Source organism: Polypterus senegalus, chromosome 9 (genome assembly GCF_016835505.1).
Source record: "Polypterus senegalus isolate Bchr_013 chromosome 9, ASM1683550v1, whole genome shotgun sequence".
Classification (NCBI taxonomy): domain Eukaryota; kingdom Metazoa; phylum Chordata; class Cladistia; order Polypteriformes; family Polypteridae; genus Polypterus; species Polypterus senegalus.
Genome location: NC_053162.1, coordinates 75,154,792 through 75,177,520, shown reverse-complemented (window position 1 = coordinate 75,177,520; position 22,729 = coordinate 75,154,792). Strand labels below are relative to the sequence as shown.

The following is a 22,729-nucleotide window of genomic DNA, read 5'->3' as shown; positions in this document are numbered from 1 at the left end:
GTCTTCAGTTAGAAGCACTGACACTCTATGCTGCACATTGATGTGTAAAAAATCTGGAATGGACAACCGCCTTTACTGATCTTTGAGGTATGAGTTTGCTGGCTGTAGCCTCAGCTGCATGTTGCTTGGTCGTTTGATGTTTTTCCAAATCGAATTTTCTTTTTTTTCCATAATCATGATATACATGAATTTGCCATGGGAATGCACTTGGGGTCTGTGGGCTGCCACTGCAAAAGCTCCTGAATATGTCTGCTGTTGAGCCAGCATGAGACTGCACCCATATTGGAAAACGGTGTACTGTACTGTATGAAAATCTGCCATTTTAAAAGGTCTGGCTTTGCTATTCACCTCAGTACCTGTCTCTCTCCTGGGCCCCCTCTGATCACTTGTGATTCCCACCATTGCCACTGCTCCGGGTATATTTGTCTCATTAACACAAATCCTTTAAAAAAACACACACACACACACGGAAAATACTAAACCTATCCTTTAAGGTTTATTAAGAAAAGCTGAAGAAAGAAATCACCATCTCCAATAAAATTTGAAATCCGTCATCTCAAGTTGTAGTTGATCCCTTTCATAGAGTATTGAGCAGTTCAGTCTTTGATTTTTGGCAATTTTGAGACGGATGTAGCAGTAAAGCAGGGGTGCCCAATGCGTCGATCCCGATCAACCAGTAGATCGCATTGCATTCCAAAAATTTTTTAAATGTTAGTCTATCATATATCCTCCCTATGGCATTTGCCACTTGATTGACATACAGAGCAGCCAGTCTGAGATCTCTTTTCTTCTAACACACTGGTCATCCTGCATGCACGATCAAGCACACGAGCTAAAGCAAAACTCTGGCTGTGATCGTTAGCCTTCCAATTTATATCGAGTAAATAAAAGGGATTTTAAAAAATTTGTTTGGGGAATGTATGGGCTGGATGTGGAATTGGAAGAGGATTTTTTTTTTTCTCACAATGTCACGATCGAAGTGCATTTGTCTGATCTGTCAATCTGTTATTGCTATTCCAAAGAAGGAAAATGTGGAAAGGCACTTTCGAACTGTTCATAAAAACTACAAAACTGACGTCCTTCTGAAAAGCGATCTGAGAAAGAAAAAGGGAGAGGGAACTAAAATCGCAGTTAATTGGACAGCCGTCATTTTTCACTCGACTGAATTCAAAAGCTCCTTGTCTGCATTATTCGGCTCTACTTATTTATGAGAGTCAGCCTTTTCCCACATGAAGATGATTGAATCCAAATACTGTAGTGACCATAAATGTATTGAATTTTATTGTGCCAGGTACGACAACATACAGTATTTTATGTATACAGTAATCCCTCGCTATATCGCGCTTAGACTTTCGCGGCTTCACTCTATCACGGATTTTATATAAAAGCATAACTAAAAATATAGCGGATTTTTCGCTGCTTCGCGGGTTCTGTGGACAATGTGTCTTTTTACTTCCTGCACATGCTTCCTCAGTTGGTTTGCCCAGTTGATTTCATACAAGGGACGCTATTGGCGGATGACTGAGAAGCTAACCAATCAGAGCACGCAGTTAAGTTCCTGCCTGCTGAATGCGGGGTTAACCAGGAAGTCTCGTCTCGCTCATTCAGCATCAACGTGTTTCTCTGTGTAAAGAGTTGTGCTCTTTTGTGTTTATCTTTGTGCATAGTCAAGCCCTTCGTTATGGCTCCAAAACGATCTGCAACTGCTTCAGGGGCCGTGCCCAAGCGCAAACGGAAGATGTTAATGATTGCCGAAAAGGTAAACGTTTTGGATTTGTTGAAGGCTACGATTCTTTTTATTTAAAAAGTAGGAAAGGAATATAAGATCTATGGCCGCAGTGTCATTTTAACCAGGGTGCAAAACGAGTTGTAAGTGGATGTAATAAGGCAGTAAGTAGTCTGGATGGAATCTGCTTTAGGGATTTGGATTGAAGACAGCCAGAAGAAGAACAATGGCAGTGCTACACAATCGACTGAAGTGGCTCCTTTAGGGGCTGTAACGGTCTCCTTTGTTGTGCAGTAAAATAAAACTCATTGTTATCGGACAAGTCATCGTGTCATTGTTGGTGAGTAACCATAATTAATTTTCTACTTACAGTACTTAGTACATGTACGTACGTTTAGTGTCACTGTACACACATTTACTGTATACTATTTTTGTTGCAATGTACGTATTTATTGCTGGTGGCCTGTCTATCGTAATGGCTGTAACATGTGATATCGGAGACACCCAATATCTTTAAAATAATATTTAGGTTTTACTGTATATAAACAGTGTTTTATATACATAATTTCAATGAATTTTACCTAATATCTAAGACAATACAACGAGATTATGCTGTATAACTCTGCAGGGAATATTTATAAACAGTGTGGGAGAGTTTATAAGGGCTTAAAATATATAAAAATAACCATACAAACATATGGTTTCTACTTCGCGGATTTTCACCTATCGCGGGGGGGTCTGGAACGCAACTCCTGCGATCGAGGAGGGATTACTGTAATGTATACTCGATAGATATATATAATTAATCATTTTTAATGAAGGTAGATCATTTCGACCTGGTCATTTTAAAAGTAGCTCGTAAGCCGAAAAAGTGTGAGCACCCCTGTAGTAAAGCATAATATGTCCTCTGAATTCCTGGGCGTAGATGACCTTATCTGAATTTCATGTTTTCATTGCAGGTGTAGCTTACAGAAATGACATCTCTGTGGTCATTTTGAAGAGTTTTTGTGTCACAAATGGTAATGTGAATGGTAATCTGGGTTAATATATTCATTTGGGGATGAAAGCAATTCTAGAATTGCTCATTTTGGGGTTCATCCAACTCTGGTTTTCTTAACTTTTTTGTTCGCCTTATACAATTTCTTGTATTAGGAATTTGTTAGTGTTGGGGTCAGAGCGCAGGGTCAGCCATTGTACAGCGACCCTGGAGCAATTGCAGGTTAAGGGTCTTGCTCAAGGGCCCAGCAGAGTAGGATCTCTTTTGGCAGTGATGGGGATTCGAACCGGCAACCTTTGGGATACCAGCACAGATCCTTAGCCTCAGAGCCACCACTCCACCCCTGGTTGTTACTGTGCTTATGTGTGGTCGGTGGCAGTTCAGATTAGTAAGAGAAATTCTGTTGCACTGGGAGGGAAAAAAAGCCCTCATCATGGGCAGTGTTGCTCAGCTATGTGGACAAATGTCTTCCTTCAGCTTGTTTCTGAAAATGAAATGTGAATACCAACAGGACCGACTGCTGCACAAAGACATTTTTACCTGTTTTTGGAATCAAGCGGCTTACTTATTAAGATAATCGTGTACCGCAAATGAAATTCCATTTATGTTTTGCTGTCAAGTGCAGTGTTATCATCTGTCAGGCCAGTTCATGAGTGAGATGATAAAGTCGACTCAACCTAAAACTTGGGAGCGGAGAAGGAAAAAGCGTTTTTGATCAGGCTGCTACACACACTGTCCATCCATGTTGTCCACTGCAGGAAGCCACCGGTACGCGGAGACCCCCCGTGATCTGAGCTGAGCCAGACGCCAAAATGACTGCAAACACAAGGCTTATTGTGCTGTATATATTATACTGTTTACTTAACCAACATGATAAATGCAATGTTCCATAAGAAGTTAGCTGTAACAATAAAAATACAATATCTTTGTGTCATAAAGTACACATAATTAAGCAGAAGGGGGGGCAGACAGCAAAGTAGTTCACAAAAAGATACAAATAATACAGTACAAATCTAATTCTTTATTCAAAACAGATACAAACAAAAAAAAATGCAACAAAATATATATTTTTAATGCTTCTGAAAGTTCAGGTAGGTGTACGGTTATTCTATGTTCCAGTAAAGGGAGCACTTGGGTAGACAACTAAGGCTTCAGATAAGAGTTAATACAAATCGGTACAGCCAGTAGATATTAATTTTTCACTATACATATTTATCCAACCTGGATTATATTGATTTGATATTATATAGAAATTGCATATTTGTCTTACAAAATTTAACAGTGCCAAAAGTAGAAATGAACATCATGCTACATCTGAAGAGTTTCACGTGGCCTCCCTTCAAAGGTAAAGGCTGGGCTCGTTCACCCTTAGCTAGCTGCCTTTTCCCACCATTTCAAAGAGCAGTGCCACAGTTGATTTGTTGGGAGGTCCACTGCACCCGACACCCAGGCTTTCATGCCACCTTTAAAACAGCAACACATGATTTGTCTTTTCTTTGCTGTGCTGTGAATTATGTCAGTTTCTCTTCCAACTAAAACTGCTACTGAACTACCTGCGCCAAACGTGACGGGGCAGAGAAGTGTCAGTGTCTCCTTTAAACTGGCCCTGAACGGTTCATCGTGCTTGAGGTGATTGCTTTCTTCACTTGCTGTGGTCTCCTTCGGTGAGTCCTGCTCTAGTAACTCGAATTGACTGCGAGAGAACACACTCACAAACATCTTTAATGTCGCTCCTCCTTTTAGAATACCCTTGGAATTGCCATTTTACACGAACCAGTCAATGGATTGGGGGCACACTTAGTAAGGAATACAGGAAACAGCCACCTGCATATAAGGAACAGCTCGAAAGCTTTCCTAGCGTGTAATGTTGCACATTTTGGATAAAATCCCACTGCTTTCTTTAGTTAGTTGTGTTTAAGGCAAATACTCACAAGATCTGAAGAATACACGTAACAAACCTTGCTTGACAGAATACTTAGAATGCTAAACCGGAGTCTGCGAGGGCCACCAAGCTCCTCTCCTGGGCGTTCAAGTGGACCCTCCATGTTCCTGCCCTCACAGACACCATTACTGCCTTGGTAAAGCGCTTGGGTGTAGAAGGCATTGGGGCTTTTCCTTACATTACAGGCTGAGCAACACTTGAATGACACGTTTTTGCGATTGTGTGGTTTGACAAGTAACTATGAGGTGGGTGGCCAGTCTCGGGGAAACAAAACACAATGACTGGCTGGCATGACTCGAGACCTCACGACATTCTCTAACCACCTTAACAGTCCTGCCTATGAAGAAATAACCAGCAGCTATCTGCTTTAAGAATCTTCTGTCATGCACATAATGACCTTATATTTTTTTTTTTTATTAAATAAATATCCATATCAAAAACCCTGAAGTATCCTAACAAGGCTGTAAAGAAAATCACAATTTAAAACCAGAATGAACAAAAAAGGGACAACAAAGCCCCGTAACACACAGCATTTCAGAGCTGTTGGGCTGGAGCCTATCCTAACAGCATCGGTCACAATGCAGGATCCACAAGGTTGAGTAATTTAAAACAAATAAAAACAAAAATGCCATCCAGCTCTCAATCTGAATTCAGGGCTAAAATGTGCACCAGAAACTCAAGGACCGCTCGGTAATGTTGTTAGGTGTAGCTGACGGTTCACTCAGAGAGAGCCACACTGGCAGCTTACTAGCAATGAGGAGACAGTAAATGTTGGTTTTCATGGCCATCGGAGGTAAATCAGGAAAACTGCACATTTGCCTGGCCTTCTGGACCACGTGCCAACTTTAGTTTGATTTCTAAGAAAGCACCTGGTAGTGATGGGCAGGGTGACGTTAATATAACACGTCTTGGGGGGGGAAAGCAAGCAGGAGTCGCACACAATTAGAACAGCAACTGAACAACTTCCTTATGAAACGTTTTTCTTTTAAAGTCAACATGCAAGCTTAATTTTCAAGGAGTTTTAGCAGAAAGGTTACCGCAATTTATTTACACGTCAAGAAGTGATCTGTCCGTACAGTCGGGCGCTGCTGTTACCATCCGCCCGTGTGGACCTCAGCAGGGCAGGAAGCCGGGCGCCTCCTGCCACATTCGAGACAAAGTAAGTGAAGTCAAACAAATAAATTAATAAAACCTTTTGGTGGAACTGCTACTTCTCAACATGTGAAGTGTAGAGATACAAGTATATTTAAGAATTTTTTGCTACAGTCTAAAAGAACATTAAAAGATTTTTAAAAAACAAAACAAGCAAGTGAATAAAACTTTTTTTTTTAATTTGACTTGGAAAGTAGTAATATAAACATTTTAATAAAGTGTTAAAAGTCTAATAAAGACATGGTACATAAATGGAGAAACAGCACAAATATGTGCCCCTGATCTTTACTGAAAATGTCTTACAACTCTATAGCGTGTGCTTCTCTGACTATTAATGATACTCTTTATTTAACAAACTGCTCCAGTAACATTAAAGCTGATAAGTTTTAGTTTTCAGTGTCGTACTGAAGCCCTAAAACATTGGGCTGATTCTCAGCTCAAACTAAGCAGCAGGTCCAGCATGCTGCTTTAAATAAAAAAAATTAAAAAAAAAATACACGTACACTAAATATATATATATATATATATATATATATATATACACACACACACATTATATATATATATATATATATATATATATATATATATATATATATAAAATAAAAAAGGTAAAGTGCTTGGTCTTGATCAGATGAACTGTATGAACATTTTACCCCCTTTCTCCTCTGACCACTTTGTCGCACATAAACAGCTGGCAGGAGGCCATGCCAGTCTCTCCTCTCTCTCTCTCTCTCTCGACACTTCCTGTTCCTTTGCACACTCCTGCACCCTGTAATGCTAACACCAGTGTGTGACGCTGCTGGGACTGTAAGCTCTCATTCCGCTGTGTTACATACACTATCAGGGTATGCATTGTGCCAAGTGTTCACTTGCTAACACACGTGCAGAAATTGTTTAATAAAGTTGAGAGAAAGATGTGCAGAACATTGGCCAAGTGAAAAAGAATCAACTTTGGAATAACAAGCCAACATCCAGTGTGCCGGCTTCTTGGTAAGCCATTCAGTGAAACACTATGGAGGTCTCAACAGACACGGGGTGACCGAGTGCTTCAGCAAAGGACTGTGCACAAGAATTGCAGGGCAGACTCCATAAGACGTGTCGGTTGTTCCCGGGCCACAATTCGTTACACCTGCCAGGTTTTGTCCCCACAGTGGTTTGCTTCTGTCTCTCAAATGCTGGTTGCCAAAAAGGGCCAAGTGTATGGCCACCACGCAGTAGACATTGCGCCTGTAGTGTTTCAAATGACGATTGTGAGATGTTTGCTCACCAAGTGGTTGTTTCTCACTTAGTCAATGTGCTTATCGTGCCCTTTTTCTTCCAACCTCGCCAAACACGGATAACCAAACGCCTGACTGTGCAGCTCCTGTGCACATTACACGTAGCTACTTGAAACCACTGGTCAGTCGGTAGAACTCCTGAAATTCACAGCAAAAGGACATCTGTGAACGTGTGCTGCTAGGCAACTGCAAACTCTTACCCTAATTTTTAATTTTTTGTTATTTTTACAAATGTTCCGTTTTTTTAAACAATCATTTTGAAAAGAGTTAAACAGGCTGGTAAAAATGTTAGGTCTGACGACTGCTGCATCCTCTCAACAATCCTTTACTGGTGGTCTTATGTGATGGATTTGTCTACATGAAAGACCATCGACGAGGTATTCTACAAAATCTAAATCTGATTTCGTATGCGATTGTCTCAGAGGTAACCCTGACATCTTTACAAAATAACTACTGGATAAGAAAAAATACAGAGGGCTCTTGCAGTGATCAAAGTGGGTCCACAAAAGGAAACTTTTCATTTAAAGCTCAATGTCAACGTCCACAAAGAGAGGAGATTCAGCAGGAAAGGCAGATACACTCGCTCTAAATGTCTACTCGCTTCTTTCAGCCCTAACTGCCTACGTATTTACAGCATGCATTGTTATTAAGGGCGTTAGCTAACATTTAACAAACTATATAGAAGAAAGGAGACGACAAGAGCTATCCATTTAAAGGACAACTGCAGAGACTCCTAAAACCTTACAGCACCAGGCCATGAGCATCGCCAGCGTCGGTCACCGTACAGAATACCAGTGAGGTTTGTGCAGAGCTGTGGGGCCGCGTATTCACCAAACGAAAGGCACACGACTGAATGTGCACGTGCTTTTTAGTTTTGAAGAGGGCCACAGTGTTAAAAACACGCTTGGAGAGCCAGGGGGGTGTTTCTGATGAGATTTTCCAAAAGTACAATATGACATTTTATTTAGTAAAACTGCACAGTTTTAAGTGGACAACAAATGTATAAAAAGCAGGCCACAAGGTGACACCAAAAGAGATTTCAATTCTAAACCTTTTTGATATTTTTGATATGTTTAGAGGCAGGGATCAAAAGTGTTGTCTGGTAAAAGGGCGCAAATACATATATTTGCCTGGAAAAGGTAAATTCAAGGTGGAGTAAGACGGACAGCAGTTACCCCGAGATCAGGCAACAGTTTTTAAAAACAGCAGAGCTGCATACAAATCAACTGAGGGACCGAGACTCTTCTGCGTCTGTTTGTCTGTCTGTCTGTCTTCTGGTCTTGTATTACAGTGGTGCTCTCCATCTAAAGCCTCAGCTCTTTTAGTCTCAGGCTGACTGATGTCGTCTCACATCTCACGTCTAACTAACCTGACCCTTGACTTTTATATTGTCTTCATATTGCTTGCTCCATGTTGAATGCCCTGAATCACCAATGACTTGGAATGAGGATTCCTACATGACATACCATACAAGCAACAATTCTACATTGCTGTTCGTGGAGGGGTGTCTGCTTTTCTTCAATTACTGTGCATATAAATAGGTCATCTGAATCGGAAGTAAACACACCGGGCCATCAAATCATTTTTTGACAGTTTAGAAAATACAGAACACACTGCGTCATTTCAAGTCATCTAATACTGGAGCAGATCAAGGCTCCAAAACGTTACCCGCTCTAAACAGCACAGCTCAAGAGCCTCTCACAGATGGTCCCACTCTGCTCTGCGAGTTTTGTCAACTTTTACGTTCCAGTCGCCCTCATTCATTTTACTGCAGTGTATTAAAAAGTTCCTTCACGTTTCAAAACTCTTAGGTTTGAGGCTTCTTATTGCAGAAGCTGCATATACTACTTCACTCTGGGATCAAGGAGACAATATAAACAGAAAATATATAAAATCATTTCACCACTGCTAAAATTTCACAATTGCTTGAATTTCCTTCACACGTTTTGTGGAGACTGCAGTAGTGACGCCAAGTCAAAAGGGCAAATGAATAGACTATGGACTACCTGGCCTTCCATTGTGTCTTAATATAAATTTTAAACAGAAACAAATGCTCGGAGTCTTCTGAACAAGTTCTTTTTTTAGCTATCAAGAATTCTGAAGAATATATTTGAAATGGGCCTTACAATTAAGCAAAACTTCATGAAATGATTTCCGGAGCAGTGGACGACTATTTATTATTGCCACTCAAGCTGCACATTCTTTAGAGCTTCCATCTCTCCCATGATTAAATATTGCTTCTAGCTCATTTCCCACACTATGAATGTATTTTAAAGTACATAAAGTTTTCCAGCATGTGTTTGGGGAAAGGCACAGAAGTAAAAGTTATCCTGCAGGAGAACAATTTAGCAGAGCACAACGAACTCACAAACCTACACCAAATGACACTTTTGCGTGCAAACACCTCCCAACAGATCAATCCCTGTGTATGACTTGCGTTCTGATGTATGACTTACGTTATTTTTCTTTTCTTCTCAAAGTAAACCTTTTCCCTAAATCTGAGTACGTAAAACAAGACACAGTCACAACATCCTTGACCATTATGAACGTTTGAGTTGGTCTTTCCCAATTATGCTGCAAGGGCTAAGCCAGAGTAACAGCTGGAAGAACGCCAGTGAGTGCTTAGAAGTAGAATGGCTATCTTTGTATTAGAAGATGGTTAGGCCAACAGGGTTAAAAATGTGTGCGCACAGAATACAGTAAGATGGCTTTCTGGTGCAACTCTCTGTAACACATGACACCTACCAGTGACGAATGTACTCCATTAGACAGAGTCACATGTATAAACCCCTTTTAACAAAAGTGTTCCTGGTCTAATTGGGAATAAAAGCAAAACCGATGTGACTGCCACCTGGAGATGGTGAATAAATTGGTCAGGTCAGTAAATTACCAGTAGATTAATGACAGAAGGTCACAAAGTAATTTTGTGCTTGTCAGCAACTGTTAGGATTAAATGCCTGGCATCCTTGAATCAAAAGCCTTGTCAGATACCACTGGTAACCAACTGTTTACCACACCAGTCTACAGAAAGGAGAGGTCACCGCAGCAAAAGTAATGGGATGGTGTCAACTCACCGTCCATGTGGCCCAAATCTGGTCCCACGGTGCTTCTGTTTCTTTAGGCCATCACTGCAGGATGTCTTTTGTGGTTGCAGTGCCAATGAGGCTGTCGTGTAGATAACAGTAATAAACGCATCTGCTACAATACTAGAAAGTCACAGATTATGATGAGAACTACGTTTGGGGGGAAAAAAACTGGAAGAATATGGCTAAGGAAAAAATGACATGTGACCCTGATAAAAACATTAAGGCAATTAAGAACCTCCTGACTTTAAGACAGTAAGTCTTCTGTAGGTATACAGTAACAGAAAGAAGTCACCTTGGAAGATGAGCGAGCTGCTTTTCCTGGTTCATTTCCTATTTTTTTCTTACTCAAGTCATGTCCCATTGGGATTACTGGACTTTCATTCTAAAGCTGAAAATACAGAGTCAGACTTTATTCTTTCATACAAAGGCAGGCCTGAGAAGCCTCGGGTTCAATCAACTAAACCAACGTAGACATTGGGCTTGGATTATCTGGAGAATCCCCACTATCCTCCAAAAGGAAAGGAACGGCACTCAGTTTGGATGAAGAACATTAGAAAGGTGTGAAAGGTTTGCCACTTCAATATTTTGCATCTCAACACAGACAGCTGCATGGTGTTGTCAATGAAAAGAAATCAAAAGAAGGCAACGTTTTTTGAAAGGTGAGAAGATGATGTGATATGTTGTGTGTTTGCATTGCTCATACATCTGTCATGGTGGCTTTGCGATTCTATGCTGTATTCACTCAAGTGCTGAAGGTAAGGAGTTTTGAAATGGTGAAATGGAGCGGCGAGGTTAATATGGAGCTAAATTTATGAAAGTGAGGCAACGCTGATCATATTTAGAAGAGGAATGCAGATTAGTGTGATGCAAACATTAAGAACTTACAGTGGGGCACATTAAATGTAACAGTCAATTGTAATTTTGTTAAAAGCTGATAAACCTTCATTATGTTTTAAAAACATTTGGTTTTGCATTTTGAAACCAAAGCATACTTTGACCTTTTAAAGGTTCTGCATTGATTTTTTGGTAAATTCATGTTACATGAGTAGTAGTCTTCATACCTGGACATTTCTGATGATAAATATAAATAAACACATACACAATTTTTGTCCTTGTCCCATCACTAGTAGTATCATTTAAAAAGGTTCATGAAATTGAGGAGGGCCCCTGATTCTCAACGTGCTACAAAAAAAACAAGGCTGGGATAATAAACTCCAGAACTTTCTTTCCCAGCATCCCTTTCTTTTTGACTATACTAATACGTTTAGGAACATTGATTCTTTACAACTGACGATAGTAAGCTTGTCAAACAGTGCAGAAAAGGTTAATAAACATTTGTATGTTATAATATTTTGATGTTAAAAGTTCATACTCCCTGAAAATCAGATGAGTGTAATGATTTCCCATAATATATGGGGGGTATTAGAGAAGTGGCTCCCGAGTTCAGTCCTTTAGCACACCTACTCACTCTGTTACACAAGCATGCTGTGTCTGAGACCTTACTTCAGGATATCGTGTTGTTAATGCTAGTTTTAAAAGCCCCTGCTTGATAGAAACCCATTAATTCAATAGTCCAAAGGACCTGAACTGGAATCCACTAAGTTAATTGGATTAATGTTAAGAAGAAGAGGATTGAATCCTCCTTACTGTGCAAATTATTCTCTAGCATTCTGAGGTTCCACACTCATTCTCCTTCCTTGAACAATCTCATTCTGCTGCTACTTTCCTGCATTTGAACGCCCCTCAATGGACAACTTGACCTCCTGAGGGATAAAAGAAGGCCTAGAAGGGCCAGATGAAGGACTGACCCTCTCCTCATTTTTGATCCCATATCTTTGGAAATTGGGTGCTGGCCAGTGTTGCCGAGACACACTTGTTGACACAGCCGTCCCTACTCTTGTTCCTGGGAGATTCTCAGTGTGCAAATAATAATTCGTCTGACCTTTGGCCTGGTCTGACAATGTCCTTTTTGACTGGAGTGATTCCTCTACTCCCCGTTCCACTTGCATTGCTTCAGCCTCGCCCGGCCTTTCGATACAAGTTCTCTCTGTGTGATACTGATCTACGGTTCTCACTTGATGAGATTCGGGAGGACCGCTAGTCTGAGAGTTTCCAGTTACTGCATCACCAACACTGTTGACGGCTATGGTCCTTGCCTGCGACTGATGTTGCAAAGTGAGTGATACACAGACATCTCCCAGTTGTAGTTGATGGCAGGATAACCCATACAGCTGCCCTGTCCTGTCAGGGCTGCAAGAGGACCATCCCTGGCCAAAAACAAAGAACGGGTGCTCTGGAGGAACATCAATGGTGACTTTACTCTGCTGTTCACCAACCGTAAATTGGAGGGCTACCAGGCCGGGCTTCTGTTGGCTCTTGCGTATATCCATTACTATGCTGGAGTCAATTTTAAGGCCATTGCTTACCTCTGCACTGCGCACAAAATCTTGAGTCTGCAAATCTTCTACTCGTTTAAGTTCCCCTGTAGCCAGCTGAATAATGGCTCCCTTCATAAAGTGAGAGGGGTGAGGTGGTGCAGAGGCAGGAGCTGATCCTGTTGGCCCACGATTGTCAGTAGTATCAGTTCCACTAGACTTTTCAGAAACAGATGGTGTTGGTGGAGGCTCTGTTTCTTTAGAAAATATTGGTTCTGCTACTGTGTTTAAAACATTGCTCTGCTGTATTCCGGAACTGTGCATCTGAGGAACATGATCTAGAGGAACCAATAGGGGCTGTCCGTTTGCCAGCACAACAGCTTGATGTGGAGGATGACCATGTTGCTGAATTCTTTGTTCTAAAGGCACAATATGATGCCCACTCTGCACGGTACTATGCAATACTGTCTGTTCTGCCCGGGCACTTTCCCTTTCTTGTGCAGCTGGCATTGCCTCTCTGCTTTGGTGAGATCCCTGTGACAGATTTAAAGGAACAACAGAGACTTTTTTCCGACCGCCAAGTGCACTAGGGGAAACCAGACGGCCAACAACTTGCTGCACCTTAAAAAAGAGAAAAGTAACAAATGAATAAATGATTCATATTTTTAAGAATGAGCTCTAAAATTATTAAGAGGAATAGTAAATAAATCCTAATCATGACAGGAAAGTTATAGGCTTCATGCATTTAAAAGTAATATGCTGCTGTATTTCCTTAACAATGAATAACTGCATAATTATGCATCAGTGGAACTGATATTTCATTACCTAAACATAGCTGCAAGTTAACAGTTGTGGGAAATTTAGCAAATGGAATACTGGATTATTAAATAAAAAAAGAAACTCCTGTAGAAATGATCAAGGATAAGGTGAAGATGTTCCTCTCAATGATAGGCCAGTGATTGCAGATCCAAGAACTGAGAGACTCCAACCATTCTCTACAGATAAGAAAAAAATGCAAGTGGCGACTTCATCAACACTTTTAACAAGATTATACTTTCACCGTGGATGATTAACTGATGAACCACATCGATCAATTGAAGCAGTAAAGAAACCATGGATTGATTCCCTCGCTAATAAATTCTGAGTGCCGACAAGTAGTGCCGCAAAATACCAAAACTGGATGGTTTGTGCCTCCTACTGTAAAATTGTCAATCATCTTACAAATGGCCAGTTGGTCTGTGCTGCACTAGAAGATCATCACAAGTGAAAAGTGCTGAGAAAAATATTAGAATCTCAGCTTCAAAGAATGGCACATAATACAAGATGCCAGCTTCAGATTACTGGCCGATTGGCACTCAAGGCATAGCGTTGCTCAGATGTTAGGGTCATTCTGACTTTCCACACATGCTGAGCTTACTTATCTCCTCTGAGACTGTGTCCGGTTATACAATCAACGGATCCAAATCCACTCTTCTAAAAAGTGTGTTTTTTTTTTTCTTTAGAATGTATATGAATGTTGAAACTTAGATAAAGTAACCAGTGTGTGTATGTTTGTAAGAATATATGAAAGGGGAGCTTGGGACTTTAAGATTTCAAAGTATTTCATGTTTAGCCAAAAGCAACTTAATTTACAGTCCACCAGACCACGGGAGCCTATCAGTTGTCCCAAATTTTCCGACTGATGTAATATAATAGTGTCAGCAAGACACAATAAATGTAAAGGATTTTAAAAGCACTTCTAGACAGACATCATAACTGCCATAAAGAGCGGTGACAACTGTTTTTGTCATCTACCATCCAAATGCTCATAAGCATCAAGCTGAAGAAGACGAAGAATACAAAAGCTGAACTGGCTAAAACAACGTTTGCTGTGTGACGCTGATTTGAATCGGTCAGGTTTTATGTTTGCATATCTAACATTTATGCCTGTTATTTCTGGAGATAAATATTAAGTAAAGATTGGAACAAAATTTGGGTGCTACCTCAATGAAGCAGTCTTGTTCTTTACTGACGTTTAGCAATGACAGTCAGTCAGTCAGTCAGCCATTATCCAACCCGCTATATCACGGGGTCACGGGGGTCTGCTGGACCCAATCCCAGTGACTGAGGAGTGTTAATATAAAGATGAGTTTGTTCAGGTTGTGCTCTTTACTGTAATAAGTAGCAATTCGACTACAGCCCAACATGACCTAGCAAGGGAAGGCTTTCAAGCAAGCCCATGGCATCTGTTAGATTGTGTAGCCCCCTTTCAAATATAGCTATCTGAATGAGGAAAAACTTGGTGAGAGCAGCCCTTGCGGCAGTTCTTGGCTTTTGCTAGGGTATCCTGAAGTGTCTCTCTTTTGAGGGAAGCAATTTGAAGATGGATCAATATGTCTGTGCATCCCGGCTGGAGCACCTCCTGAGAGAGCCACTTTTAGCCCCTGGTAAGGAATCAAAGCTGTTGATGAAGTATTTTTGCATTTGTATTTGAGGTTATCTGTGCTGACTGAATGTGAAACTGCCAAGTGCAGCAGGAGGTACATGCAAGTTAAGGCTAACAATTTAGATATTCCCAGTATTAACGTATCTACTAATATATAGTAAAAAGAACCTTATCCTGTAGGTTAAAGTGCCTTTTGTGAACACTTTATTCACAAAAAACAGATGTTAATGTTGTCATTGATCATGCTTGGATACATTTGTCACTGGTTTGAATCCCCTGATACTCCACCCTCCAACTCGCCTGACCTTAACCCCATTGAAAATCTATGGGGTATTGTGAAGAGGAAGATGTAATACACCAGACTCAACAATTCAGAAGAGCTGAAGGCCACCATCAGAGCAACATGGGCTCTCATAACACCTGAGCAATGCCACAGACTGATCGACTCCATGCCACGCCGCATTGCTGCAGTAATCCAGGCCAAAGGAGCCCCAACTAAATATTGAGTGCTGTACATTTCTAAAAAATCCTTTTTTTGCCTTGGTCTTAATTGATATTCTAATTTTCCGAGATACTGAATTTGGGACTTTCATTAGTTGTCAGTTATAATCATCAAAATTAAAAGAAATAAACATTTGAAATACATCAGTCTGTGTGTAATGAATGAATCTAATATACAAGTTTCACTTTTTGAATGGAATTACTGAAATAAATCAACTTTATCATAATATTCTAATTTTATGACCAGCACCTGTATATATAAAATTGAAACTCTATGGATGTATGTGAAATGCAAACTTTTGATTCAATTTCATATTTAAGAAAAATCTAAATTCAAAGGCCAATATTGTGATATTCTGCACTTTTACTTAATTTTCAAAAGCCTCTTCTGAAGGTTAAATACAATCCGTAAAATCTCTACAACTCTTTCTAAGTATGGTCAAATTTACTTTGCTCACATAGCCTGGCAGGGATAAGCAGAGGAAAAAAATGGATTGAGGATCAAAAGAGGAAAGGTTTAGAACAAATAGGGTTGGCTTTGCTGTTTGCAAACTGGTTTTACTGTGGTTGGCAGTTCAAATAGTATAACATCTGTAACGGGTGGAAGGACAAGGGGAAAGGCCATGTGGGAGTCACTATCTTCCCCAAGACACTGTGCTGTATAGTTGATTTGGGGAGTGGTACATGCCCTGGTGGTCCACAAATGGCATCCCAGATGGGACTTCCTGGGCGATGGCAGGTAGGAGCCTCACTTAAAAAAAATTCTTGTGACCAACCCGCTACACAGCAAAGTACAAAACATAAAAGATATAATAAACAGTCCTTTCTTCTTTTCCTCTCTCTCTCGCCTCCACTTCTCTTTGCAAGCTTTGTCCTCCACCTCCCGACTCTGGATCCCTGACTGGTGGTGAGGCGGCTCGTTTTATAGTGCACCCGGAGGTGCTTGTTTCTTGACCTTCTTCCTGCTGCACTTCCGGATGTGGCGTAAGTGGTTCCTCCAAGGACTCTGGTGCACCTGCAGCACCCCCTGAGCCCAACAGGGGTGTTCCAAACTTCCAACATGCCCTGCGGGGATCCATGGTGCTGTAGCAACCCAGGGGGGAAACCCTCTAGAGTCTTAGGGAAGATAGTGACTCCAACATGGCCTCTCCCTCGGTCCTTCCACCCAGCCAGCATCCCGGCCGGGTAATGGCCCTGGCCATCTGTCATACATCTAAAAATAAAACGTGTTACTACATAAGGAGAGGCCATCTAGGCACTTGCAGTGATCAAATTTCCATAAAATGCTTGATGTTCTGTTGTATACCTGATAAGCAGCAGGTCAAAGAAGATAACAGACATGGTGGCTGTTTTACAAAACAGATTTTTGCCTTTTTAATCTGCATGCTCAAAATATTTGTACTTTTGTCAGTAGTCAGTACACTAACCACTAATTTGCATCAAAAGTGAAACATCTACATATCGTAAGCCTTCATCGGTCCATTTCCCACCATCTCTGCTACTGAAAAATCACAAGCAAGAATAAAAATAGCAGATTTAATAGTTATCTTTTTTGTGAATTATTCAAACTTTACGTATTACTTCATGGGGTGAACAGTATCACTCCCCTTTTTATTTCCACTTTCAGTTTGCATTTTTATTTAGCTGGTGAAGCCTCCTAATTCCAAATAATGGGTATTCAACATATAACTCATTTGTAATGGTGATCATTAAATCTGTTAAGATTATTAGACGTCAAAAATACAACCATAATACTTTGTGAGTTGAGGTTAGTAATAAGATAATAAAATATCAAGTATTGAAACAAATATCTGTGATTTCATAACAGCAAATTTTAATAGTTAGATGTTACTGTTCATTGAGATTGAAAGTGAAAGTAAAGTTTCGGTGGGTAGCTAAAATGGTTCTGTTTCTATCGAAATGTCACCACCCTCCTCAGAATTTCAAGCACCTGCTTAAAGATTCTTGTTTGGTGCCAGCCATGTAAAGTACCTGTCTATACTGCAGAGGACTGTCAAGAACATTGGATGCAAAATACCAGTTGCCCGACTGCAAATGCAACACTTGCTATGCTGGTGAGGGTTATAAAATAAATACCTGCATGGCACAAACAGACTGTTACAGGCAAGAAAAGGTATGCACATGCAAATACATGATTTGGAACCATTACAAATGATGGAAATCATAAAGCATATATACTGTATGTATGTTATGGATATGTACAGTACTGTACCATATTATGATCTTTGATGACCACTGTAATGAATCCGGAGCTTTGCCTTTCCTTATATGAAAGTCAAAATAAGATGAAGTAAACAAGGTTTACTGAAATGAGAATGACAGGTAGACACAGATGCCAGCAAAGCAGGCAATATACAGAATGGAAACTCTAAATTTGTACAAGAAATACAAAACAAAAATGTTTTGGAAAAAATGTTATTATAAATTTTGGAAAGAAGAAAAAAACTTGTTTTCTTTGCTAATATTTCATAATATTATTATTCATATAAATTATACAAGGTTTTAGACTCTGTATAGAAAATGTGTGCATACATGTCTACATGTTGCTGATCTTCAATGTGTTTTCAGAAGAATCAAGGGTTTATTAGCCATTATGAATGTAGTGAGAAGTCAAGCAAAATGACACCTTTTATTGGCTAACTAAAAAGATTACAATATGCAAACTTTCGAGGCAACTCATGAAGTAGGGCTTCTACTGGACTACCTTGAACATTAACAACACAATTGTCCCTGAAACCATTATCGGTTCTACATGTGAGGCATCATTTGTGCGAAATGATATTTCCAAGTCATGACAAAATAACATCTTCTATAAATGAGTAACAGCAAAGGGAAATCCATTTGGAATGCATTAAAACATTATGTAATTAAGGGTATTCAGTTTAAGGAGGACCATGTCAAAACATAAAATGTATACCGTGACTCCATCACTTGCTTCTGCATTAGTGTTAGGATTTGTACTTATTGATTATAAAATGAACAATGTACTTTTTGTAGCATAAATAAATCTACAGAACATTCTGGACTGACAGACTCAAAAGAAATAATGGCCTCACCTCAAGGTCAGTGTCTGGGGTACTCCTGTGGCTGGGCGATGTTCTTTCTTCGACAGCAGCCTGTCTAAGTGATACATTTTGTCCATCCATATAACTGTCAGATCTGTTTGTATTTGTTACCATATGGAGAACCTGTACATTTTTATGAGAGTAGATGGTATCCATGGGCATCTCTCTATTCCTTGGACTATCTCCCTCTCCGTTCTCCTCTTTCCTTTTGTCCTGTTGAGGAGTCACAACAATGCTGTCATCATGGTGACTCAATGCTTCCCTGAAGACTGCACCAGAAGTAGCAACTGCTGTTGTGGAAGCCCTTGCGCTGGGGTGCTGATAAAAAATTGGCACCCCTCTAGGACTGACATCAGTAGCCGTAAGTCCTCCAATCATTCCAAGATGCTGTGGTTGTGGTTGCATGGCCTGCTCAGATGTAATAACGACTGAAAGGCCTCCTGCTGTGGCCACTTTGGCAAAACCATGGCCTGAAGGCTGAGTCTGAGGAGGAGGTGTAATGACTCCTTCATGGATTACTGGAGGGTATGGGACTAGATGAGAAACGTGCTGCTGGGAAATGGCAGCCTGTGGGGAAATTAATGGAGTTGGAACAAAGCCAGGTGGAACAGCATATGGGACGGCATAATGAGAGCCAACAAACTGCAGAGAAGAATGAGGAATCTGTGCATATCCAAGGGGGGAGTAGGGAATCCCTGGGTGCTGCAAAAGTGCAGGGGGAACGCTGTATGCTGGAGAGAGGTGACTCATGTTTAATACAGGATGGAGACTGGTTGGAGAGTAAGTACCAGAAGGAAGAGCTACCTTATATAACATGCTAAACTGATCAACAGGTACACCCATACCATCTGAACTCTCAGAGCTGTAATGTGGAGCAGGCTGTGCTCTAATCCATTCTCCAGAACTACTGTGTCCCTGGACATCACTGCCAGTGGAACCAGAGCTGCTGGTTGAAACAGACTCCTCAGCTCCCCCTCCATTGCCCCCAGTTCCTCCTCCCCCTGTAATGTTACTATTGTTATTATTCACTGGCAGCTCCCGCTTCTTTGGAGGGAGGCATTCTTGGTTGCGTTCATGAGCTGGCTTCATCATTCACATCAGCGTAGCGAATGTCTCCTGCTCTGATGCTGAGGAAATGTCCAGTTGTCAGCAGGGGTTAGGGCCTAATGATATAGCTCTAGGAACCACCTGCTGACGCTCTCCACCTCACCCTGTGAAGAGAGAAAATAAGATCTTCAATACAAAATCTTGTTTTCCTACATAAAGACCTGTGATAGAATATGCAAAATGCATTATGCTTTTTCTGTTCCTGGACAGTCCATCCACTAACTCTTTATAAACTGAAAAAATCTAATTGATACTTCATGCCATTTTCTCCAAAAAGCAAAAGCAAACCAAATTATTTGGCCAGGACAGCAAAACTGCAGTGTTTACGTTTATTCGCCGTGTTTTCTACACAATGAGAGAGGTCGGGAGCATGCGCTGACAAGAGCATCGCCACACCTACCACAACCACCTGGATTGGGACCCGAATGCAGTGGGTGACTCCTGCACAGTGGATAATTAGTACTGTCCAAATATCTTCAAGGCCATTTCATAGTTTTATGGAAGTTATTTATCAGCTTCTTGCTATGTGAAGATGTTGGGAACATAAAAAATAATCTTGGTCAGCTTCATCTAGAGCAGCTAAAACAGTAAGCATTAACAAATGTGTCAGTATAACCTGGAATTTTGTTTAGAAAATATAATAGCAAAAATGTCAGGCATAATTAGCATATTTACAATGTAGTTCCAATAGCTTCTAACTTTCAGATTTGTGGACTGATAATTTATTTTCTGAACCTACTTATTCCAATGATAGATAGATAGATAGATAGATACTTTATTAATCCCAAGGGGGATTATGGGAGAGCATCATGGGAGGCCAAACACCATCAAGCAATAATCAACACAGCTCTTGGGCAGGGACCTTTGATCATCACATTATGATAATTTAGAATATTCATTTCCTTTATCTGAGAGACAAGCTAAGACATGGAGGCAGTCTGTATAAAGAGAAACATCCTGTGAATGGAGAACATGATACAAAACTGCAATCTACATAAAGATTACGGACTAAATGTTGTGTGTAGCATTAGCAACCAGTCAAGAATAAGCAGGCCGTATAATGAAATGGCCCCTTGAAACCTGAAAGTGAATTAAAAGCACTTTAGGATGCTAGTAACATGTAATAATGGATGTTTTCTCAAGAGTTTTTATCCCACAAGGTTTGAGGTAAGTGGAAAACAGAAAACAGGCATATGGAGTACATCAGATATACTGATTTGTGCTTTCTAATAATTGGAATTTGTATGTACTTAATAAATTCTAACTTATCGTGTTTCCTGAGGGCAGCGACATGTTGCATGTTGGTTGTACAAGCAAGTTAGAATTTAAGTGTACTCTGTTAATACTCCTACTACTACTATTTCTTTCTTCATAAGTATTTAAAATCAAACTGCACTTTTTACTTGTTTTAACAGAAGCAATACAATCTGAAAAATATTTCTGAATGAACACTTTATTATGAAAACAAAACATTAATCTTCTCCTTGTCAGTGCCAAGTTCTTAAAATGGAAACCTATTTCATTACAGGTAGGTGTCAGGTTTACGATGGTCTTGACTAACAGCAGTTCCACAGATAGAAATGAGAACACAAAATCCCCAAATTTTTCTTTTTAACTAAAGCTTCAATTAATTTTTATTTGGCAGCTTCCATTTTAACTTTCAGGTAAGCAAACTAGTTTTGACAAGGATGAATAAATAGCACCTGTCACTAACAGGTAGAAACAGATCTTCATAATAAGGATGTCACAAGCGCCAACATTTAGGTAGTAAGTCAATGCCAAAGTTCTGAAGATACAAAGGTACCAGCTTTTTAACAGAATCAATAATACCAAATGAGAATCATGCGTGACTGCAAGTAGACAATTTACTCTGGAAGGCACAATAATGTGTGAGAAAAGCATAAGTAGTACATAACATCAACACCTATCCAAAAGAAAAACAGCAAAGGTCAAGTCTGGAAAGACATTGTGTTAAAGTCAGAAGAATTTCAGCATGTGACTACAGGAATCATTTGTTATTACAGTGATCCCTTGCTATATCGTGCTTCGACTTTCGCGGCTTCACTCCATTGCAGATTTTAAATATAAGCATATCTAAATATATATCACAGATTTTTCGCTGGTTCGCGGATTTCTGCAGACAATGGGTCTTTCAATTTATGGTACATGCTTCCTCAGTTTGTTTGCCCAGTTGATTTCATACAAGGACGCAACTGGCGGATGGCTGAGAAGCTACCCAATCAGAGCACGTATTACGTATTAAATAAAACTCCTCAATGATATACGATATGCTTCCTGCGCAGTGCTTCGCACACTTCAAAGCTCTAACAGCCCTATTGATTTTTGATTGTTTGCTTTTCTCTGTCTCTCTCTCTCTGACATTCTCTGCTCCTGACGCACACTTTGAAGAAGAAGATATGTTTGCATTCTTTTAATTGTGAGAAAGAACTGTCATCTCTGTCTTGTCATGGAGCACAGTTTAAACTTTTGACTAAAGGGTGTTATTTCATGTCTAGAGGGCTCTAATGATGTTAAAAAACGTATTTAGAAGGTCGTAAAGAGGTTTTCTATGTTCTAACTGCTAAAATATTACATTTATAAATAAAGAATACTACTTCACGGAAATTCATTTACCGCGATAAACGAAGGTTTACTATATTTAAAAAAAAAAAAAAAAAGCACTGAAAAAATACCAGCTAACACGATGGGCAAAATGGCATACTAAATTACTAAATACAAATATTTTTGATGTCAAATTAATGTTCACGATTGTAACCTCTAATGCTGGGTCCGTGGACACTTTAGCTACGCAGGCATTATATTGTTTATACTTGTGCATGTACTTTACATAAATCTGGAAGATTCCACCAGGTGGCAGTGTGAGATATCATCACGCTGAGAAAACGTTCAGCTTCGCAGTGCTGTGAATTGCCTGAAACATCCATTAAATTCTGCGGACACCTTGCCACAATATCTCTGAAAAGGATGGATGTTTAATGATTAAAACCATCAATCCAGGGATGCACCCATTACAGAAGCATCGGGCACGAGT

At 40.1% G+C, this 22,729-nt stretch overlaps 1 protein-coding gene across 1 annotated transcript in view; it reads right to left on the bottom strand.

Annotated features, from left to right (window-relative positions):
• Nucleotides 1-11,375: 11,375 nt before the first annotated feature.
• Nucleotides 11,376-22,729, bottom strand: part of atxn1l (ataxin 1-like) — a 33,148-nt gene continuing 21,794 nt past the window's right edge. The window contains exons 2-3 of the mRNA XM_039763305.1: nt 18,562-19,781; nt 11,376-13,179 (exon numbers count right to left, since the gene is read on the bottom strand). Of these exons, the coding sequence (XP_039619239.1) occupies nt 11,902-13,179; nt 18,562-19,662 (2,379 nt within the window). The 5' untranslated portion in view covers nt 19,663-19,781 and the 3' untranslated portion in view covers nt 11,376-11,901. The remainder of the gene's footprint in view (nt 13,180-18,561; nt 19,782-22,729) is intronic.